This window comes from Oncorhynchus gorbuscha, linkage group LG05, assembly GCF_021184085.1.
Source record: "Oncorhynchus gorbuscha isolate QuinsamMale2020 ecotype Even-year linkage group LG05, OgorEven_v1.0, whole genome shotgun sequence".
Taxonomy (NCBI): domain Eukaryota; kingdom Metazoa; phylum Chordata; class Actinopteri; order Salmoniformes; family Salmonidae; genus Oncorhynchus; species Oncorhynchus gorbuscha.
Window position 1 is genome coordinate 58,537,452 of NC_060177.1, and position 18,381 is coordinate 58,555,832.

Consider the following 18,381-nt stretch of genomic DNA (forward strand, 5'->3'; position numbering starts at 1 on the left):
GCAGAAGCCTGAAACAAGTTTCTAAAGACGGTTGACATCTAGTGGAAGCCTTAGGAAGTGCAACTTGACCCCATAGACACTGTATTTGGTAGGCCAAGCTTTGAAAATCTACAAACCTCAGATTTCCCATTTCCTGTTTGGATTTTTTCTCAGGTTTTCATTTACATTACATTTAAGTCATTTAGCAGACGCTCTTATCCAGAGCGACTTACAAATTGGTGCATTCACCTTATGACATCCAGTGGAACAACCACTTTACAATAGTGCATCTAAATATTTTAAGGGGGGGGGGGTGAGAAGGATTACTTTATCCTATCCTAGGTATTCCTTAAAGAGGTGGGGTTTCAGGTGTCTCCGGAAGGTGGTGATTGACTCCGCTGTCCTGGCGTCATGAGGGAGTTTGTTCCACCATTGGGGAGCCAGAGCAGCGAACAGTTTTGACTGAGCTGAGCGGGAACTGTACTTCCTCAGTGGTAGGGAGGCGAGCAGGCCAGAGGTGGATGAACGCAGTGCCCTTATTTGGGTGTAGGGCCTGATCAGAGCCTGGAGGTACTGAGGTGCCGTTCCCCTCACAGCTCCGTAGGCAAGCACCATGGTCTTGTAGCGGATGCGAGCTTCAACTGGAAGCCAGTGGAGAGAGCGGAGGAGCGGGGTGACGTGAGAGAACTTGGGAAGGTTGAACACTAGACGGGCTGCGGCGTTCTGGATGAGTTGTAGGGGTTTAATGGCACAGGCAGGGAGCCCAGCCAACAGCGAGTTGCAGTAATCCAGACGGGAGATGACAAGTGCCTGGATTAGGACCTGCGCCGCTTCCTGTGTGAGGCAGGGTCGTACTCTGCGGATGTTGTAGAGCATGAACCTACAGGAACGGGCCACCGCCTTGATGTTAGTTGAGAACGACAGTTTGTTGTCCAGGATCACGCCAAGGTTCTTAGCGCTCTGGGAGGAGGACACAATGGAGTTGTCAACCGTGATGGCGAGATCATGGAACGGGCAGTCCTTCCCCGGGAGGAAGAGCAGCTCCGTCTTGCCGAAGTTCAGCTTGAGGTGGTGATCCGTCATCCACACTGATATGTCTGCCAGACATGCAGAGATGCGATTCGCCACCTGGTCATCAGAAGGGGGAAAGGAGAAGATTAATTGTGTGTCGTCTGCATAGCAATGATAGGAGAGACCATGTGGGGTTATGACAGAGCCAAGTGACTTGGTGTATAGCGAGAATAGGAGAGGGCCTAGAACAGAGCCCTGGGGGACACCAGTGGTGAGAGCGCGTGGTGAGGAGACAGATTCTCGCCACGCCACCTGGTAGGAGCGACCTGTCAGGTAGGACGCAATCCAAGCGTGGGCCGCGCCGGAGATGCCCAACTCGGAGAGGGTGGAGAGGAGGATCTGATGGTTCACAGTATCGAAGGCAGCCGATAGGTCTAGAAGGATGAGAGCAGAGGAGAGAGAGTTAGCTTTAGCGGTGCGGAGCGCCTCCGTGATACAGAGAAGAGCAGTCTCAGTTGAATGACTAGTCTTGAAACCTGACTGATTTGGATCAAGAAGGTCATTCTGAGAGAGATAGCGGGAGAGCTGACCAAGGACGGCACGTTCAAGAGTTTTGGAGAGAAAAGAAAGAAGGGATACTGGTCTGTAGTTGTTGACATCGGAGGGATCGAGTGTAGGTTTTTTCAGAAGGGGTGCAACTCTCGCTCTCTTGAAGACGGAAGGGACGTAGCCAGCGGTCAGGGATAAGTTGATGAGCGAGGTGAGGTAAGGGAGAAGGTCTCCGGAAATGGTCTGGAGAAGAGAGGAGGGGATAGGGTCGAGCGGGCAGGTTGTTGGGCGGCCGGCCGTCACAAGACGCGAGATTTCATCTGGAGAGAGAGGGGAGAAAGAGGTCAGAGCACAGGGTAGGGCAGTGTGAGCAGAACCAGCGGTGTTGTTTGACTTAGCAAACGAGGATCGGATGTCGTCGATCTTCTTTTCAAAATGGTTGACGAAGTCATCTGCAGAGAGGGAGGAGGGGGAGGGGAGGAGGATTCAGGAGGGAGGAGAATGTGGCAAAGAGCTTCCTAGGGTTAGAGGCAGATGCTTGGAATTTAGAGTGGTAGAAAGTGGCTTTAGCAGCAGAGACAGAGGAGGAAAATGTAGAGAGGAGGGAGTGAAAGGATGCCAGGTCCGCAGGGAGGCGAGTTTTCCTCCATTTCCGCTCGGCCTTCCGGAGCCCTGTTCTGTGAGCTCGCATTGAGTCGTCAAGCCACGGAGCGGGAGGGGAGGACCGAGCCGGCCTGGAAGATAGGGGACATAGAGAGTCAAAGGATGCAGAAAGGGAGGAGAGGAGGGTTGAGGAGGCAGAATCAGGAGATAGGTTGGAGAAGGTTTGAGCAGAGGGAAGAGATGATAGGATGGAAGAGGAGAGAGTAGCGGGGGAGAGAGAGCGAAGGTTGGGACGACGCGATACCATCCGAGTAGGGGCAGTGTGGGAAGTGTTGGATGAGAGCGAGAGGGAAAAGGATACAAGGTAGTGGTCGGAGACTTGGAGGGAGTTGCAATGAGGTTAGTGGAAGAACAGCATCTAGTAAAGATGAGGTCGAGCGTATTGCCTGCCTTGTGAGTAGGGGGGAAGGTGAGAGGGTGAGGTCAAAAGAGGAGAGGAGTGGAAAGAAGGAGGCAGAGAGGAATGAGTCAAAGGTAGACGTGGGGAGGTTAAAGTCGCCCAGAACTGTGAGAGGTGAGCCGTCCTCAGGAAAGGAGCTTATCAAGGCATCAAGCTCATTGATGAACTCTCCGAGGGGACCTGGAGGGCGATAAATGATAAGGATGTTAAGCTTGAAAGGGCTGGTAACTGTGACAGCATGAAATTCAAAGGAGGCGATAGACAGATGGGTAAGGGGAGAAAGAGAGAATGACCACATGGGAGAGATAAGGATCCCTATGCCACCACCCCGCTGACCAGAAGCTCTCGGGGTGTGCGAGAACACGTGGGCGGACGAAGAGAGAGCAGTAGGAGTAGCAGTGTTATCTGTGGTGATCCATGTTTCTGTCAGTGCCAAGAAGTCGAGGGACTGGAGGGAGGCATAGGCTGAGATGAACTCTGCCTTGTTGGCTGCAGATCGGCAGTTCCAGAGGCTACCGGAGACCTGGAACTCCACGTGGGTCGTGCGCGCTGGGACCACCAGATTAGGGTGGCAGCGGCCACGCGGTGTGGAGCGTTTGTATGGTCTGTGCAGAGAGGAGAGAACAGGGATAGACAGACACATAGTTGACAGGCTACAGAAGAGGCTACGCTAATGCAAGGAGATTGGGATGACAAGTGGACTACACGTCTCGAATGTTCAGAAAGTTAAGCTTACGTAGCAAGAATCTTATTGACTAAAATTATTAAAAATGATACAGTACTGCTGAAGTAGGCTAGCTGGCAGTGGCTGCGTTGTTGACTTTGTAGGCTAGCTGACAGTGGCTGCGTTGTTGACACTACACTAATCAAGTCGTTCCGTTGAGTGTAGTAGTTTCTACAGTGCTGCTATTCGGGGGCTAGCTGGCTAGCTAGCAGTGTTGATTACGTTACGTTGCGTTAAAAGAACGACAATAGCTGGCTAGCTAACCTAGAAAATCGCTCTAGACTACACAATTATCTTTGATACACAGACGGCTATGTAGCTAGCTATGTAGCTAGCTACGATCAAACAAATCAAACCGTTGTGCTGTAATGAAATGAAATGAAAAATGTGATACTACCTGTGGAGCGAAGCGGAATGCGACCGGGTTGTTGAGTGCGGAAGTTCTATTCAGTAGACGTTGGCTAGCTGTTGGCTAGCTAGCAGTGTCTCCTACGTTAAGGACGACAAATAGCTGGCTAGCTAACCTCGGTAAATTAAGATAATCACTCTAAGACTACACGCTCTAAACTACACAATTATTTTGGATACGAAGACAGCAAAGACAACTATGTAGCTAGCTAACACTACACTAATCAAGTCGTTCAGTTGAGTGTAATAGTTTCTACAGTGCTGCTATTCGGTAGACGGTGGACGTTTGCTAGCTGGCTAGCTGCTGGGCAGATAGCAGTGTAGACTACGTTAGGACGACGAAATACGAAGTTGCAATAGAAGTGCTGACTGTTTCACTTTGTTGTCCTCTTTCTTTTCCTTTTTCTTCTGTCCTTCTTTTGTCCTTATTTTGTCTTCCTTTCTTCTGTTAACTAGATATTTTTTGTTGTTATTCTTTGTAAGCTAGCTAGCTTCTTCCAGGAGAGTCCCTAGCAACTGCTTAGCAACAAGTAAACAATTCTGCTAGCAATTCACCTAGCTAAGATAACTGTACAATTTTATGAAAAAAATAGTTAATTTTTCAAAAGCCTGTCTTGTTTAGTTTGTTCCTTGTTTTGTCTTCTATTGAGTCTTGCAGTTCTCTTGATTTTTTCGATGTACTTCACTCTAAAAAAACATTTAAATCTCAATAAATACAGGAGCTCATTTTTCAGCAGCTGCTCAATTTAGAACTCCGGAATTTTTCGCCTGCTATATGAGTTATGTTATACTCACATACATCATTCATACAGTTTTGGAAACGTCAGAGTGTTTTCTATCCAATACTAGTAATAATATGCATATATTAGCATCTGGGACAGAGTAGGAAGCAATTCACTCTGGGCACGCTTTTCAATCCAAAAGTGTAAATGATGCCCCCTATCACAAACAGGTTTTAAGAAGCTAGACATTTGCATGCTGAGAATGTTGTGGTAATATCAGGTCAAAACATTGTATGAATGTCATCACACTTTTGTGTTTTGGGAACCTATCTCTTGTAATGTACCCACATTATTCCCACAACCTAATTAAATGTTCTGGGAACCTATAAAGAACTCAGAAAGGATGTTTTGTTAACATTCTTGCAACATCAAAGGTTTTGTGCACCCAGATAGGCTAACATTCAGATAATGTTTCTAACTGGACGGTTTAAGTGTTTTCGGAATCTCTTGTTATATGCCCACAATGTTCCTACAACCTAAAGAAACATTCTGGGACCATTTGAAGAACAGATTAAATGTGTTCTAAGAACGTTCTAGTAACATCAGGCGAATGTTTTATACAAACATTTTATAATCATCAGCACGTCTGGACATTTCTTTGTGTCATGAGAACATTTGCTACAACCTAACGAATGTTCTGGGAACCAATTTTGGTTTGCTGGGTAACTCTAGTTGAATGGATAGGTATGCTAGGTTTGCTCAAGGTTCAGATGCACATATGCTGTTAGATCATGTGTTCTGCCATGCCTAGCCGTTTAGCCATACTTTGGTGAGTCCAGCCACTTTTGTCAATCCAGTGAAGCGAATCAGCTTACTTTCCATAATCTCTCACAAAGAACAAGGAGGGCCTTTTTTTTCAAAGGTGAATTGCATCTATTAGATAAAAGACCATGTGGCTTTTCTTTCACCACAACAATACCTGTGATTTTGACTCTAGAGACCCACAGCACATTATCTTATCTATGCCTGCCTCCTGATTCCTAAGGCTTTCCCTGACTCTCTATCTGGCTGTTAAGCCTTTAACAGATACATGTGGTCAGGTAGTGTGCACGGCTGGCACTATGAAGTTCAGAGAGCGAGTGTTGTGCAGATGCGCTGCTTATGTAGCAGGGAGAGGCGTTTTATCTCACATGTGCCTAGCAGCACAGGAAGTGAGAGTAGGCTAGGGTAGAACAGGATAGGACAGGATAGGATTCACTTTAATGTTCCAATGGGAAAATTGTCTTAGACACACAGTACTGCTGTATACAAAATAAACACTGCACATTACACACTCAACATAATACCTACATTGCACTTTACTCTTAGCATGACACACTTCTCATATAGCCACATACATAGTACTTTGCCTATTCCCTTATTCTGTCAGTGGCGTACTAACACACTTTACATATTGCTGTTCAGGTATTTGATGGACATGGGAATGAAGGAGTGCTTATACCTGTGCAGCTTACACATGAGGACCCTATAGCGTCTACTTGAGGGGATATTCAGAGTATAGTACATGGGAGGGATCTGAAATCATTTTCTCCGCTTGTCTGTTAACGGTCTGTTCAGAAATAGTGTTGCCTCACACCCATGATCTTCATAGCAGTTTGTATCAGGCGGGAAATTTGGGATTTCAGTTAGACTGATACATTTCCAGTAATATGAGTAACAGAGGCGAGCAGACTCAGCCTGGCCCTCTCCTCCTGGTACTGTCCTCTGTTTTACTATTCTCTCTCCATGGCCAAGGATAAGAAAATGTCATGTGAGGACTGTGGAATTCTGAATCCAAACAGGCAGAGGCAGAGGTTAGCGGGACCGACTTGGTTACAGAGGAGGGGACAGAGAAAGTGAGAGGAAGCTGGCATGCTCTGTGTGCTGCATAACTAATGCATTCCCCTTTGATGTGGCCCCCGGGAAATCTCTGGTACTGTACAGTGTCTGTCTCTCTGACAGAGGTCTCAAAAGCAGCTCATACAGGGCCTGTGGCTCTGAGGCTCTATTTTAGTCAGTTAATTCTAATGAAATCTCGTGAAGACAAGGCCCCTCCAGAGTTTGATTTTGAGTAACTAAATTCCAGGGCCTGCTTTCCAACACTCCATCCCTTTATCCTCAGACAACTCTGCCAAGACTCAAACCGTCCAACATGTCAAAGAGACACACTCGGAGGACGGAGGCGCTGAAATCATCTTGGAAACCATAAAGGGAACCACAGCTGACTCGACAACCACCACAGAAACTGCTGTCACTACCACGACAACAATGGCAGCAACAACAACAACAACAGCCAGTACCACAATGCCATCTACTACCACCACCACCACCACCACCAGGGCAGCAGCAGTAGAGAGGCTAGACAGACCAGCTCCCACCATCATGCTCTTCCTGGACAACTCAGACAACAACAGCCGGCCAATCCTACACAGAGCAGGTAGCCTGACCAACACAATACCCTACTGTATACTACACTACACCCTATATTAACTGAATGTGCTCATTTACAGCAATACTGACAGTCAATGCTGTGACTCTGTTCAGTTCAGTAACAGATAAGCATGTAACGTTTAGCTGCCAGAATATGTGTGACTGTGAAATTGGATGATTGGAAACTCATGCAGGCCATTATTTATCCAGTATTTCTGGTAGTTTTTGTGTTGACTGTTTTGAGCTGTACTTGGCAGGGAAGATCCTTGACTGTGAGGGGACCCTGGCGTCTATCGAGCTACCAGAGAAGCAACACAGCTATGGGAGGAATGAGGGAGCATGGATGAAGGATCCTCTGGCAAAGGACTCCAAGATCTACGTCACTAACTATTACTATGGCAACAACCTGGTGGAGTTCCGAAACCTGGACAACTTCAAGCAAGGTGGGCATGGCATAGAGAGATACATATTATAGACCAGGGTTCCCCAACTAGCAGCCTGGGTATTTATTTGAATTGTTGGACATAAGACTGTAAAAACACCAGCAAGTGATTTTAATTTTGGAAATCTGTTCCAAAGTATTCTCATGCAAAATAGAGAGATACAGTTGAAGTCGGGAGTTTACATACACCTTAGCCAAATACATTTAAACTCAGTTTTCCACAATTCCTGAAAATTAATCCTAGTAAAAAATCATCCCTGTCTTAGGTCAGATAGGATCACCACTTTATTTTAAGAATGGTTAATGTCAGAATAATAGTAGAGAGAATGATTTATTTCAGCCTTTATTTCCTTCATCACGTTCCCAGTGGGTCAGATGTTTACACACACTCAATTAGTATTTGGTAGCATTGCCTTTAAATTGTTTAACTTGGGTCAAGTGTTTTGGGTAGCCTTCCACAGCTTCCCACAGTAAGTTGGGTGAATTTTGGCCCATTCCTCCTGACAGAGCTGGTGTAACCGAGACAGGTTTGTAAGGTCTCCTTGCTCACACTTTTTCAGTTCTGCCCACACATTTTCTATAGGATTGAGGTCAGGGCTTTGTGATGGCCACTCCAATACCTTGACTTTGTTGTCCTTAAGCCATTTTGCCACAACTTTGGAAGTATGCTTGGGGTCATTGTCCATTTGGAAGACCCATTTGCGACCAAGCTTTAACTTCCTGACTGATGCTCCCTCCCCTCAGACTGACCATCAGATGCAGGCCATCAGCCCAGTAAAATAATATTCAAATAATTATGCCTCACAGGTAATACAACAAATGATCTATTACCAGTGTTATCATACGCCTAACATTTTTTAAATATAATTTTAAAATGGTCTGAGAAGAACAACATTGACAGGGAAATTCAAGCACAGCCAATATGCAGTGATTATGTATTGGGCCTATAGCCTACTGCACAAACCTAATTGCAACAGAACTCTTTTTAATTGGTTAGTCTTTTTTTGTCTGAGTGGTAGATCACGGCATGCATTTTGACTCAAAGTGATCTTGACGCAGCTTGAGACTCAAACTCCAGGTTTTAGTTGTCTTTTCATTCCACACACAAAGTTCCTAAAACAGCTGGGTGGGAAAAATCCACCCCTTCTTGCACTAGTAATTGGAGAGAGAAATAAGATTACTCCTCTTAACTGACTGGGTAAAATTATCTTTCTCACAGGACTGGCCTGGTTGATTTAGAGGTGTTAGGACAATGTTTTTCGAAACTCACTAACATCTTGCAAAGCGTACAGAGATTTTGCTCTGATATCCAGAAGGGTGGTGAGTTCACAGCAGCGTGCGGATGGCTAAGTATCTCTGTGAGTGGCTGTGATCTCTGCTTAGGCAGGGCTGGCCTCTCATTTGAACTGGCCATAGCTGAGGGATTAGAGGCATGGGCTGGCCTCGGGGGGCAAAAGTGCTGTGCTATGGGGTTGTTTTTGTCCTTCGCTGCAGCTTCATTCATTATCTAAATCACACTTCCTGAGGTGGAAATGTAAGAGAGCATATGTGACCAGATATGAGTGTAACCCTAATAACAGAACATCTGTTTGGACAGCAGGGAGTGGGATAATAAAACAGAAACTAGTCCGTCTCTCATGTGAAACAATTGTATAAACTGTTATGGAACTATTAAAATGTTTGTGTTTGTGACACCTGTGAAACCCTGAATGACTTGATTTATTCTTAATTTTACATGATGTTGGCATAATGTCTGGGGGTGGGGGCAACATGGTATGTGGTTAGCGCTCGCTAAACATGTATATATTTGGTCCTGTTAGGTCGTTGGAGCAACCTCTTCAAACTGCCTTACAACTGGATCGGCACAGGCCATGTGGTGTACAACGGAGCATTTTACTACAACAGAGCTTTCACCAAAAACATAATTAAGTACGACCTAAGGATGCGTTACGTGGCCGCCTGGACCCTCCTGCATGACGTGGTTTACGAGGACACCACCCCTTGGAAGTGGAGAGGCCACTCGGACATTGACTTTGCCGTGGACGAGAGTGGGCTGTGGGTGATCTACCCTGCCACGGACTATGACTACTCTCAGCAGGAGGTGATCGTCATCAGTAAGCTGGACCCTGGGGATCTGTCCATGAAGAAGGAGACAACTTGGAGGACGGGCCTGAAGAGGAACTCCTACGGGAACTGCTTCATCATATGTGGGGTGCTGTACGCTGTGGACGTCTACAACCAGAAGGAAGGGGAGGTGAACTATGCCTACGACACCCACACCAACTCAGAGGCTATTCCTCGTCTGCCCTTTACCAACGAATACGCCTACACCACCCAGATCGACTACAATCCCAAGGAGAAGGTCCTGTACGCCTGGGACAATGGACACCAGATCACATATAACATACACTTTGTTGACCAATGAGCACAGGGGTTTTGCGCTCAGGTAAAGTATAGGCCATCAGCACTATGACAAGTTCACTATCCCCATAGAGATAAGAGAGATGCTCAGTAATAGATGCGGTAAAGAGGTCAATGGAACGGGGGATAGGAGAAGGATGCCGGATTGGGCACGTTCAAATCTGATCTAATGAAGTGGATATTCATCAAGCCCATTATCATTGATGTATTGTAACAGGCCTACAATGTGGTTACTAAAGTCCAATTTTGATATATTTGGCTGTTTTTGCTGCATAACATTTAGAAGTAGTCCCTGTTCAGGTTTAGAAGAAGTAACTGCTAAATGGTAACTCCCGTTCGTATAAGCTGGTAGCATAGCTAGCACTGAGAAATCTGTGTTGATAGTCAATGTTGTTTTTAACTGTAATGCAGTTCATTGGTGATTATGACATTAACATGTGTTGGGGTTGACATCATTATACTCTGATTTTCACCTCAAAATATTGTGAAACACACATATAAACAATAGCCTAAATGTAGGTTAATTTTAATGGGGGGCAGTGAGGAGATTCGGATCTTACCCCCCGAGCGTTTCCATGGCATTGTCATTGTATTGGTCAAGTTCCATTGACCTCTTTACCAGATCTATGGACAGTCCAGCAGTGCCCATATTAGATTCAACAGCCAACATTCCTCTTTCAATGCATACTAACCAATACACTTGACAGCATACCATGCGTCCCGTACTCAACAAGGTTCCTGGTCAATGTGGACTCTATATTGGGATGCGATTGTAAATCACGAACAGCTCATATATTCCACCCATTTGATTTTTATGGCCCATCAAACTCTTATCCTGTCACCTAGCACTATGATCATCTGTAATTGTCATTTCAGGCCTATTGACGATGTTTGTTTTTAAACTTGTATAAATGTTGCTGCGTACTGTAGTGTTAACTGTTAAAATTGTTTCTTTCAGTGAGGACGAGGGATGCTTTGAGTATAGAGTACCAGTCAAAAGTGTTGAGTTTTTAATTATTTGTACTTTTTTCTACCTTGTAGAATAATAGTCAAGACATCGAAACTATGAAATAACACATATGGAATCATGTAGTAACCAAAAAAGTGTGAAACATATCTAAATATATTTGAGATTTGAGATTCTTCAAAGTAGTAACGCATTGCCTTGACAGCTTTGCACACTCTTGGCATTCTCTCAACCAGCTTCATGAGGTAGTCACCTGGAATGCATTTAAATTATTATTCTTTTTTTAACCTTTATTTAACTTAAGAACTAATTCTTATTTTCAATGACGGCCTAGGAACAGTGAAATAGCTGCCTTGTTCAGGGACAGAATGACAGATTTTTACCGTGTCAGCTCGGGGAACCACTAGGCTACCTGCCAGTGTGCCTTGTTAAAAGTTAATTTGTGGAATTTCTTTCCTTCTTAATGCGTTTGAGCCAATCAGTTGTGACAAGGTAGGGGTGGTATACAGAAGATAGCCCTATTTGGTAAAAGACCAAGTCCATATTATGGCAAGAACAGCTCAAATAAGCAAAGAGAAATGACAGTCCATCATTACTTTAAGACATGAAGGTCAGTCAACCCAGAAAATGTCAAGAAATGTGAAAGTTTCTTCAAGTGCAGTCATAAAAACCATCAAGCGTTATGATGAAACTGACTCTCATGAGGACCGCCACAGGAACGGAAGACCCAGTTACCTCTGCTGCAGAGGATAAGTTCATTAGAGTTAACTGCACCTCAGATTGCAGCCCCAAAAAATGCTTCACAGCGTTCAAGTAATAGTCACATCTCAACATCAACTGTTCAGAGGAGACTGCATGAATCAGGCCTTCATGGTTGAAATGCTGGGGAAAAAAACTACTAAAGGACACCAATAAGAAGAAGAGACTTACCTGGTCCAAGAAACACTAGCAAAGGTCATTAGACAGGTGGAAATCTGTCCTTTGGTCTGATGAGTTCAAATTTGAGATTTTTGGTTCCAACCGCCGTGTCTCTGTGAGACGCAGAGTAGGTGAGCGGATGATCTGCGCATCTGTGGTTCCCACTGTGAAGCATGGAGGAGGAAGTGTGATGGTGTGGGGTGCTTTGTTGGTGACACTGTCAGTGATTTATTTAGAATTCAAGGCACACTTAACCAGTATGGCTACCACAGCATTCTGCAGCAATACGCCATCCCATCTGGTTTGCGCTTAGTGGGAGTATCATTTGTTTTTCAACAGGACAATGACCCAACATACCTCCAGGTTGTGTAACCACCCGACCTCAACCCAAATGAGATGGTTTAGGATGAGTTGGACCGCAGACTGAAGGAAAAGCAGCCAGTAAGTGCTCAGCATATGTGGGAACTCCTTCAAGACTGTTGGAAAAAGCATTCCAAGTGAGGTTGGTTGAGAGAATGCCAAGAGTGTGTGCAAAGCATCAAAGGGTGGCTACTGAAGAGTTCGAAGAGTTCCCACACGTTTAACACTTTTTTACTTACTACATATGTGTTATTTCATAGTTTTGAAGTTTTCACTATTATTATACAATGTATAAAATAGTAAGAATAAAGTAAAACCCTTGAATTAGTAGGTGTGTTCAAACTTTTGGCTGGTACTGTATATGAACTCACAAAAACAATATACACGAGTTTCTAAACTGAAGATTTTGTATTCACTTGTAATTTTCCAGAAATGTATACTTCATATCTCCATTGTTGTTGCTTTGCATACATTTTGTATAAAGTTATATGTTATTTTTTTTTGTTTGAATGAAAACTATACGGTTGTTGCTGCTAGTAACATTTACACGGTCACTACATCTGTCATCATCATTTTGGCGTATTTGTAAACCATTACTTCATAGGAAATTAACTGTCACTGAGGTCAATTATGTAAATGCATACAGATGTACAGTACCGTCTTCTAAAGGAATTCTAATCCATGAACCTCTGACAGTTTCTGATCTATGATGAGTCATAAATGATTGTACCTGCATGTAGTGCATGTACTGCCGTTATGAAGAGTTATGAAGACCACTAATTCAAATAAAGTTTTGCATAAATATCTTTTGAGCATTTTACTATCATATTTGATTTGTTTTGAAACAACCACTTTAATGACTAATACGTATTTTGAATCTATTTTGATGGTTTGGTTAAGTTTACACAGAAATGTGCATGACTAATTACAGCACTGCAATTTGTTATTCGTAATGTCACAGTCTTTGATACACAATTTTTGACAGAAAGGATTTTTATTTGGAAATGTTATAAACTCAGCAAAAAAAGAAAAGTCCTCTCATTGTCAACTTCGTTTATTTTCAGCAATATTAATATTTGTATGAACATAACAAGATTCAACAACTGAGACATAAACTGAACAAGTTCCACAGACGTGTGGCTAACAGAAATTGAATAATGTGTCCCTGAAGAAAGGGGGGAGGTCATAATTAAAAGTAACAGTCAATATCTGGTGTGGCCACCAGCTGTATTAAGTACTGCAGTGTATCTCTACCTCATGGACTGCACCAGATTTTTCTTGCTGTGAGATGTTACTCCACTCTTCCACCAAGGCATCTGCAAGTTTCCGGACATTTCTGGGGGGAATGGCCCGAGCGCTCACTCTCCGATCTAACAGGTCCCAGACGTGCTCAATGGGATTGAGATCCGGGCTCTTCGCTGGCCATGGCAGAACACTGACATTCCTGTCTTGCAGGAAATCACACACAGAACAAGCAGTATGGCTGGTGGCATTATCATGCTGGAGGGTCATGTCAGGATGAGCCTGCAGGAAGGGTACCACATGAGGAAGGAGGATGTCTTCCCTGTAATGTACAGCGTTGAGATTGCCTGCAATGACAACAAGCTCAGTCCAATGATGCTGTGACACACCGCCCCAGACCACGACAGACCCACCACCTCCAAATTGATCCCACTCCAGGGTACAGGCCTCAGTGTAACGCTCATTCCTTCAACGATAAACGCAAATCCGACCAACACCCCTGGTGAGACAAAACCGTGACTCATCAGTGAAGAGCACTTTTTGCCAATCCTGTCTGGTCCAGCGCTGGTGGCTTTGTGCCCATAGGCTACGTTGTTGCTGGTGATGTCTGGTGAGGACCTGCCTTACAACAGGCCTACAAGCCCTCAGTCCAGCCTCCCTCAGCCTATTGCGGACAGTCTGAGCACTGATGGAGGGATTGTGCGTTCCTGGTGTAACTCGGGCAGTTGTTGTTGCCATCCTGTACCTCTCCCGCAGGTGTGATGTTCGGATGTACCGATCCTGTGCAGGTGTTGTTACACGTGGTCTGCCACTGCGAGGACGGTCAGCTGTCCGTCCTGTCTTCCTGTAGCGCTGTCTTAGGAGCCCGGATATTGCAATTTATTGCCCTGGCCACATCTGCAGTCCTCATGCCTCCTTGCAGCATGCCTAAGGCATGTTCACGCAGATGAGCAGGGACCCTGGGCATCTTTCTTTTGGTGTTTTTCAGAGTCAGTAGCAAGGCCTCTTTAGTGTCCTAAGTTTTCAAAACGGTGACCTTAATTGCCTACAGTCTGTAAGCTGTTAGTGTCTTAACGACAGTTCCAAAGGTGCGTGTTCATTAATTGTTTATGGTTCATTGAACAAGCTTGGGAAACAGTGTTTAAACCCTTTACAATGAAGATCTGTGAAGTTGTTTGTATTTTTACGAATTATCTTTGAAAGACAGGGTCCTGAAAAAGGGACGTTTCTTTTTTTGCTGAGTTTATTACTATGCACAACCCGTTGTGCTTGTCTCTGTGCTATGGATGACGTAAAAAAATCCACTTTTAAATATTGCTGTGAGAAGTGTAAATGTGCACAGGCAGACCCAGTGGATGCCATGGGGAGCAGGACTTTCACTGCCCAGTGTTATGTGTTGACAGGACGCAGTTGAATGACTCGATGATTCCTCTCGAGTTTTTTTTGTGTGGTTAACTCTCCCTGAATAGCACCACAAACTCACTCTCATGAGTTGTGTTTTGTTCCAGGACAAAGGTCACTCGGCTCTGCTTGATTGGAAGTCCAAGTGCACTAAAGGAGCCGGCCTGCCCTGGGGTCACGGTAACAAGGGTTGGGCAGGATGATTGGCTGGCTCGGGATGTGAAATTCTTCAACTTTAGCTCTGAGCTCTGAGCCAGGCAATGCTGGAGGGAGGAGTGGAAATGGAGCATGAGATAAATGTATAAGGGGTGTGGTCCTCTCATGTGGTCCTCATTTGGGAACATGAAACACCCCCTCAGCAACGCTATTTAAAGTACAGCTTTGCACACAATGTTGGAATTTTCGTCGCCTAATACAACCAATACTTCCATCGCGAGATTGAGAGGTACACATTTCTGTGTAATGAACTCTGTTTTATGGTTTTGTTAATGGCTGATTGCTAGCTAACTCCAACGGTACAGTGAGATGCTAACATGTTGTTGTCAATCAACATGGGACAATGACGGCCAGTCAGTTTTGTAATGAGGAACAGTGAGAATTCACATGACTCAGGGTGCTGAGGTCCCATTGTCTAACACGAAGGCTCTCCTGTTACTCAAAGTGATCCTGTTCACATCAACAGGGCCTCCTGCTCTGGTGATGACCCTGTTCACGATCTCAGTCCAATTCAACAGTGTTAAATTAGCCTCAAATATGCAGCACTGTGTCCTTCCTGACACTAGAGCTTAAGTGTCACAGGACCGGAGATCACCTGAGTCGGCTGTTGATAAAAGCAGCGGATGTATAGCTTTATTTACATGGACAGGAATGGATTGGGTTAATGTTGAGAGAGCTTGTCCTCCAAGACCCTCTACAAGGCCTTTTTTCAATGATGATGTCATACACACCCGCTATAGAGACCTTTGCATGTTCTCCACGCATCTCTAGCTCCACACCCTATTCCAAACGAGTGCGCAGAGACCTCTCGGTATATTAGTCTCATTATGGACATATAGGAAATGCACATCTCCAGCCATGAAAACCCCAGAGTCACTGAGCTCTGAAACATGAACAGAGAAAATGACATGATGATTGACGGGCCAGATATGTTGTGATCTGTAGCAAATCATATGGCCAGAGATTTTTTTCTGGCACATAAACGTTAACGTGAGGTTGACAAGGACAATTCATATGCCGTTCAAACAAATCAGGTGGGAGAGCAAAGAGTCTGAGGATGAGATCATCCAAGAAGAGACATTGAGACATTAACACTGCACGCAAAACACATTGTAGAGTTTCATAAGCTCCGCAACAATGAATCCACTCCACGTAAATGATTAAGTTCTGAGTAAATATTTTAATTCCTATTGATAACACATTGCTAACACATTCCACCAGTGCCGACTAAATGAAATGTGTTGAGGAAACAGAGCTCATGAAAGCTTATGCTAGTCCAGAACAATATGTGCAGCCTCAACATGACTTTAATTAAGATCCCACAGGCTATTTCCTGCTGCCAGTCAGTCACTTGAAAAGCAGTTGATTGAGCAGGATGTAGGGAGCAGGACTGGGACAGTGAACTATGAGCGCAGGCCAAAGCCTTTTATAATGAGGAAGGTGAATGGCACTCATGATTAGCTGTCTTGTCGTCAAACCTGTAGGCTTTATTAGCTCTAATGTGCAAGACATGGCCCAGAGGTCTCATACTCAATAACTATCCAATTAAAGGTATTAAGTGCCTTCCCCTTCACTTGTCTGTGGGAGTTGGCACACATTCAGTTATGTCCCATGCTAGTTTTAGAGGGGGCTTTCCTACAGTCTAGCCTAGTGGTCTAAAGCGAGCACTAAGGGAAGCCATTGTATCAGACACAATGGAGTCTTTGGAGATTATCAAGGAGGAGTGGTTGTGTCGGGACCTTGGCAACACATATTGTAGCAGAGCATCAGCCTCAGGCACAGAGACTCCTACTCAGGCTGGTATGCGCTTGCGGCTATGCACTGCAGGGCATGTACAGTGAGCACACAGGAAACATCAGCTGTGGAAAGAAATCTTCCATGTGAATCACAATGTTTAGCTGTTGGATCAGAGGCGTTGGAGGATTGCAAAGAAAATGCCTGGCTTAAAAATGGGAGATTTCGAGTAGGTGTTTGTGGCGCTATGGTCAACATAGAGTGTAATGATTGATTTATTCACTGTGTATTCCAAACATTAGCCAGTGCTGGTTATTAATACGAACTCATGAATGAAGCGTAGCCTATGCATTTTGTTCACTGTGTGTTCTTTCCCCTATGGATTATACATTACAGCATTGTAGTCAAACCTGAATACAATAGAGCCATTTAGAAGAATAAATAGCAGTTTGGGCAACCTAATAAAGCATGAACAAAAGTCACACCATATTAAATACAATGTGCCTGATGCCAGTCTTCCAGAACACTAAACATATTTCTAATATTTCAGCACTTGGCAAGGATCTGGTCACTATGGTGACAGAAGATACATCTGTCAACAAACAGGCACCAAAGGTATGCAGTGGTATGACCACCGATATGCCTCTCCAGACTGTGTCTGTCCTGTAGTTATCAACGATTATTCATTTGTTCTTTTTTCATGTATGTGTAGTGGACTAACATTTATTTGGATGCTGTCAGTCACTCTAAGGTGTGTCATTACAGACGTTGCAGTTGTCTACATTCTACTGCACCCCGACATACTATGACATACACACGTATTACTTTGTATTGACTGTAACAAGATCAAACTGCATCAGTGTAATGACATCATCTGTCTGCTGCAGTATTTCTCTGTCCCTTCATACTACTGACGGACTCCACTGAAGTCATGCTGATTATCATGTTTCAACAGGAACCCTCAGCGGAACAGAAACATTGGGTGAAGCAGAGGAATCCCCAATAAAAAAAATCATACGAATTCTACAAATCACTTCCAGACTGCATTTACACTGGCAACACCCTCCTCTCTTATTTGTCAGACACAAAATAACAAATAAAACAAATATCCTAATATTTATCTGGGCCTAGTTTAAGAAGGGGAAATCAGTGCTCGTCTGGGTGTTGGGGAGCAGAGCAGAGAGACTGACCAAATGGGTTGTGGTTGGCCAAGAACAATGTATTGCAAACGCTTAGAGTCACACATCTAATGCAATCCGCCCAAGGCCCAGCACGACATCCCAACAGCTGGCCTGGCACACTGGAATAACCCCAAGAGGGCTAGGCTACCTTACCCTCACTCAGCGATGCCATAAATCAGACTGCTCTCTGTCTTAACATGTGGTGCCAGGCTCCTCGGCTACAATAGGGCAAGATATCAACAGTACAGAGCAGCTGTTGGACTGGAGGCAGGCGTGGAACATTGATGGGTTTGTTTAAAATGCCACAGCAATTCCTCATGTCCTTGATGCATGTCTATTGGCATTCATTTACAGATGGATGTTTTTTTTTTGTAATGCAAAATCAACATTGGATTTATGATGTAAGTGGGCAGGTCATTCTTTAAAAGCCTCATGAGTTGTGCAGCGCATTGCAAACACACATGTCAGGATGGAATCCAATCAGGTCTACCCTTCAGGAAATGTGCACTGCAGAAAAATAATGCCTGTTTTCATCGAAATCAAAATAGGTTTCTTAATGGTTTGAACAGTGTAA

General features: G+C 44.5%; 1 protein-coding gene across 1 annotated transcript in view; it reads left to right on the forward strand.

Moving 5' to 3' along the window:
• LOC124036156 (olfactomedin-like protein 2A) overlaps positions 1–10,947 on the forward strand; it is a 32,696-nt gene extending 21,749 nt beyond the window's left edge. Inside the window, exons 6-8 of the mRNA XM_046350352.1 lie at positions 6,618–6,932; positions 7,183–7,368; positions 9,188–10,947. Of these exons, the coding sequence (XP_046206308.1) occupies positions 6,618–6,932; positions 7,183–7,368; positions 9,188–9,792 (1,106 nt within the window). The 3' untranslated portion in view covers positions 9,793–10,947. The remainder of the gene's footprint in view (positions 1–6,617; positions 6,933–7,182; positions 7,369–9,187) is intronic.
• Positions 10,948–18,381: the final 7,434 nt, after the last annotated feature.